This window comes from Malurus melanocephalus, unplaced genomic scaffold (assembly GCF_030028575.1).
Source record: "Malurus melanocephalus ecotype Western Australia unplaced genomic scaffold, MMel_1.1 scaffold_96, whole genome shotgun sequence".
NCBI lineage: Eukaryota > Metazoa > Chordata > Aves > Passeriformes > Maluridae > Malurus > Malurus melanocephalus.
The window spans coordinates 2,308,238-2,313,105 of record NW_026623328.1 but is presented as its reverse complement, the minus strand read 5'-3'; the positions used below and the strand labels follow the sequence as shown (position 1 = coordinate 2,313,105).

General features: G+C 53.5%; 1 protein-coding gene across 1 annotated transcript in view; it reads right to left on the bottom strand.

Moving 5' to 3' along the window:
• SEMA7A (semaphorin 7A (John Milton Hagen blood group)) overlaps nt 1-4,868 on the bottom strand; it is a 29,824-nt gene that overhangs the window by 5,966 nt on the left and 18,990 nt on the right. The window contains exons 3-9 of the mRNA XM_057368770.1: nt 4,839-4,864; nt 4,226-4,321; nt 3,696-3,780; nt 3,248-3,358; nt 796-935; nt 356-534; nt 155-263 (exon numbers count right to left, since the gene is read on the bottom strand). Coding sequence (XP_057224753.1) covers nt 155-263; nt 356-534; nt 796-935; nt 3,248-3,358; nt 3,696-3,780; nt 4,226-4,321; nt 4,839-4,864 — 746 coding nt within the window. The remainder of the gene's footprint in view (nt 1-154; nt 264-355; nt 535-795; nt 936-3,247; nt 3,359-3,695; nt 3,781-4,225; nt 4,322-4,838; nt 4,865-4,868) is intronic.

Sequence of the window (4,868 nt, the reverse complement as noted above, 5' to 3'; positions counted from 1 at the left end):
AATTTCATCTGGAATTTCATATCTGGAATTTAACCCAGTATTTCACCAGGAATTTCATCTGGAATTCCAGCTAGAATTTCACCCAAATTTCATCTAGAATTTCATCCGGAACTTCACCCAGAATTTCACCCTGACGCTCCCGCCCCTGCCTCACCTGGCCTGGTTTGACCTCCGGGTTGGGGCCGTGGTAGCCCTTGAGCCGCGACGTCCGGAACACGGCGTCGATGTCACCGAAGGAGTAAACGCACACAGCCGAGCTGCCCCTGCGGTGACAATCGGATGGTCAGGGTGAGACTGGGGTGTCACAGCACCTGCCCGAGTGGGAAAAAAGGATTTTGGGGCCAGCAGCCCTCACCAGGTGTTGGTGAAGAGCCCGTAGACCTTGGAGTGCCGCCAGTCGTCCGCGGGGACGATGAAGACGTCCTGCAGCCAGTTGAAGTTGCCCTTGGTGGCCGGGTCCACGCAGATCAGGGTGGCCTTGAGGAACGTGGTCCACTTGGAGGCTGACAGCGAGCTGGTGCCTCCTTTGTCCTCCTGGAGGGGACAGGGGAGGCGGGGACGCGGGGACGTGGGGACAGGGTCAGGGACGGACGGGGACACCCCAAATCTCCGTCCCACAATCGCGTTACTCGGATATCCCAGTGAGGCAGAACGCGGAATTCTCTCCATCCCCGAAGATAAAAAACCCAAACCAAACCCAAATCAAATCCAAATCAAACCCAAATCAAACCCTTTCTCACCTCCTTTGTCACCCTGAGGTCACCCTTCTGTCACCCCATTGTCACCCTTAGTCACCTTGCACAGCTGGGCCACCCTGGAGATGTTCCGCGGTGCCTCGGGGCTCTTGTCCGGGTTGTCCTCGCGGAAGAAATAATAAATCTTGTCCTGGTGGGGCTCCTCGTGCCGCAGGGTGGTGGCCTTGACAAACTGCGGGTCTGGGGACGGAAGGGACGACCATTTCAGCAGAGTTTCATCTGGGATTTCATCCAGAATTTCACCCAGGATTTCACCCAGAATTTCATCTTGAATTTCATCTTGAATTTCATCTGGAATTTCATCTGGAATGTCATCCAGAATTTCATCTGGAACTTTATCTGGGATTTTGCCCTGAATTTCATCTGGAATTTCATCCGTAATTTTACCCTGAATTTCATCTGGAATTTCATCTGGAATTTCACCCAGCATTTCATCTGGATTTTCACCCTGAATTTCACCTGGGATTTCATCTGGGATTTGATCTGGAATTTCATCTGAATCCCAGGGCCGGTAATGTCCAGGGATCAGCCCAGCAGCCCCMAAACTGTCAGGGTTTAGGTTTGGCTTTGGGTTTGGTTTGGGTTTAGTTTGSTTTGGGTTTGATTTCCCCTCCTGTCATGGTTTTACTTGGTCCGATTTTTGGTGGTAGGAGGTTGGGACCAAGAAACCACAAAGATGGCTCCTGTGAGAAAGTTCTAGAAGCTTTCTCCTTCTTCTCCAGCGAAAGGAGCCCTACCCCCTGTGTTTTAGAGCCAATCCATTGTGGCTCTGAGGTTGATGGACAGGCTGCTGGGCCAATTGCACAGGATGGTTACACCTCTGTGATGACGGATTGTCTTGTACTTACGAAGAATTCAAAACAAGATAGGGGCGGCCGCCATGTAGTTTTAGATTGTTAGTATCATGCACTGGGGAAAAAGAGAGCAGGAGGGTGAGGAGATGTAAGAAGAAAAATGGAGACCCAAGATCACAGTAAGGAGAAGATGGGATTGGCTTGCTGTGCTATTGCTGTGGTTCTCGAGCATGGAGAAAATAAGTTGTTCTCAAAAGGACTATTTCATCAATGAGAGACCTGTATAGAAAAGGAGTGAGACCTTGCTCTGAGGAGAAAAACCTGGCCTTTGAGGACTGGACTGAACTGATTAGAAGCCAAAAACGAGGAANAGATGGGTCCCGGAAAGAATAACAGGTGTCTTAAAATGTCCATTTTTATTTTTCTTCTCCTTGTAAATTTTTCCCTATCTTTGTTCCCCTCCCCACTGCRGTAGTATTCTTAGTAGTTTGTAGTAATAAATCTATTTTGCARCTTAAGTTATTCAGCCTGTCTGACCATTGTCTGGMGCATATACATATCTTTCTCTCAATTAYGTTACATTATCTGAAAGCCATAAATTTTTGTGATAATTGGGCTTTTGCTCTCCCTTCTTCCTCTCCGGTGGGGGAAAGGAGAGAACATCGTGGSTGTAGTGCTTTTGGCTTTCAGCACAGTCCAAACCACGACATTTTTGGTGCCGTGWCTCGGATTGGGAAAGAAATCAGGTTTTAAACCCACGACACCACCCCATTTTATCCCTGCGTTCTTTTCATTCCCTTTTCCACCCCAATAATTTCCCGGAGCCCCTGAGCAGCCCCCACGACCTCCCGTGAACCCTCCCGGGTGACCTCTCCCTGTCCCCAGCCTGTCCCCGCCCTGGGCCGGTGTTTGCCCAGCAGAAGTTGCCCAAGGCCCCGGGCACTTTTGCACAACCCCATTTCCTTCCTCCCTGGCCCCATTTCCCCATTGCGGGGAACGGGAAATTTAGGGCGGGAGGGGAAGTTTGGGGAGAAATTCCCACAGCTGAGGGGTCAGCGGGTCCCTCCTGCCGGGTGCTGGTCACTCCCCGCTTCTGACCCCACATGAGGAGCTCGGGTGGACACAGGGGACATTCCGTGGGAGCTGTGGGATGGCCGAGCTCCATCGGGATCCCCTCGGAGCCCCGAGGTGTCCAAGCCACTCTGGGATCCCCCATCCCCTCGGAGCTCTGAGGTGACCAAACCCCTCCAGTTTCCCCTCATCCCCTTGGAGCTCCAGAATGACCAAACCCATCAGGATTCCCTCGGAGCTCCGAGCTGACCAAACCCCTCTGGTTTCCCCTCATCCCCTCGGGGCTCTGACGTGACCAAATCCCTCCAGTTTCCCCTCATCCTGTCGGAGTTCTGGGGTGAACCGAGCCCCTCTGGGATCCCCTTGGAGCTCAGGGGTGTCTGAATTCCCTCAGGACCCCCCATCCCCTCAGAGCTCTGGAGTGACCAAACCGTGCCGGGACCCCCTATCCCCTCGGAGCTCCGGAATGACCAAACCCACCAGGATTCCCTCGGAGCTCTGAGGTGACCAAACCCCTCCAGTTTCCCCACATCCCCTCGGAGCTCCAGAGTGTCCAAGCCCCTCTGGGATCCCCTTGGAGTTCTCAGGTGACCAATCCCCCATCCAGTGGCTGTCCCCATGTCTTACTGTCCATGACGGTGTCGCTGGTGTAGAGCTCGCTGCCGCCCCGGACCCGCCGGAAGCGCGGGATCTTCCCGTTCTGCTGGCTCTTCTTGATGGTGGAGTAAATGTCCTGACCTGCCGGACACACGGACATTGGGGGAAATGTGGGAAAAGGGGATTGGGAATGGGATTGGGGAAAATGAGGGGAAAGGGGATTGGGAATGGGATTGGGGGAAATGAGGGAAAAGGGGATTGGGAATGGGAAAATAAGGGGGAAATGAGGGAAAAGGGGGTTTTGGGAATGGGATTGAGGGAGAAATGAGGGAAAAAGGGATTTTTTGGGAACAGGGACCCACAGAAACCCCCAAAGCCACCTGGAGCAGGGGACAGAGCCCTCGGGGCCACCTCAGGGGGTCACTTTTGTCACCGACCCTGGAAAAAAAGGGGGGGAAAGGGGAAAATTGTGATTTACCGTCAATAAGGACGAGAGTGTTGGGGTCGGGGGTGAACGGGGCGATGCCTCGGCCGTCCCAGGGCGGGCTCTGAGTCCTGTGGGTCTGAAAAGGGACAAAACAGGACAAAATGGGAAAAAATGGGATAAAATGGGACAGAATGGGATAAAATGGTACAGAATGGGGACAGGGACAGAATGGGATAAAATAGTACAGAATGGGGACAGGGACAGAATGGGACAAAATGGGACAGAATGGGAAAAAATGGGACAGAATGGGATAAAATGGCACAGAATGGGACAGAATGGGACAGAATGGAGTCAGGGACAAATGGGGACACTCAGTGGGGTCAGGGACAGAAATGGGGACACTGAATGGTGTCAGGGACACTGAGGGGACACTCAGTGGGGTTGGGGACACGAAGTGGGGTCAGGGACAAAAGGGGACACTGAGTGGGGTCGGGACTTTCAGGAGGTCTCCAAGGGTCCCAATGGGATCAGGGTCTCAGTGGGGTCCCCATGGGGTCGTTCCCATTCCCCAAGCCCCGTACCACATTCCAGCAGGTGGGAGCGCAGCCSCCGGTGCCGCACACCAGGAGCCCGACCCCATAGGGCTCCACCAGCGTCAGGAAATTGGGGCCGGCACCCTAAGGGAGGGGACAGCAGGGTCACAGCAGGGTCACAATGGCTGATCCCCCTCCTCGATCCTAAATCCACCCCAAACCCGTTCTTCCTCCTCCTCTACCCCAAATCCCTCAAACACACCCCAATCCTGCTGTTCTCTCCTTGATCCCAAAAACCCCCCAAAACCCCCAAACCCCCAAACCACCCAAAACTCCAAAAATCCCAAACCCACCCCAATCCCACCATTCCCCCCTCGATCCCAAAAACCCCAAAAACCAAAAAAATCCCCAAAACCCAAACCCTCCCCAATCCCGCTGTTCCCTCCTCGACCCCAAACCCCAAACTGTCCCCAATCTCGCTGCTCTCTCCTCAATCCCAAAACCCCCAAAATTCAAAAAACCCCGAATTCACCCCAATCCCACTGTTCCCTCTCCTTGATCCCAAAAACCCCAAACCCTCCCCAATCTCATTCTTCCCTCCTCAATCCCAAAAACCCCAAAACCCCCAAATCCTCCCCAATCCCACTGTTCCCCCATTTACCAAATTTCCGGACATCCCACACTGAGCTTC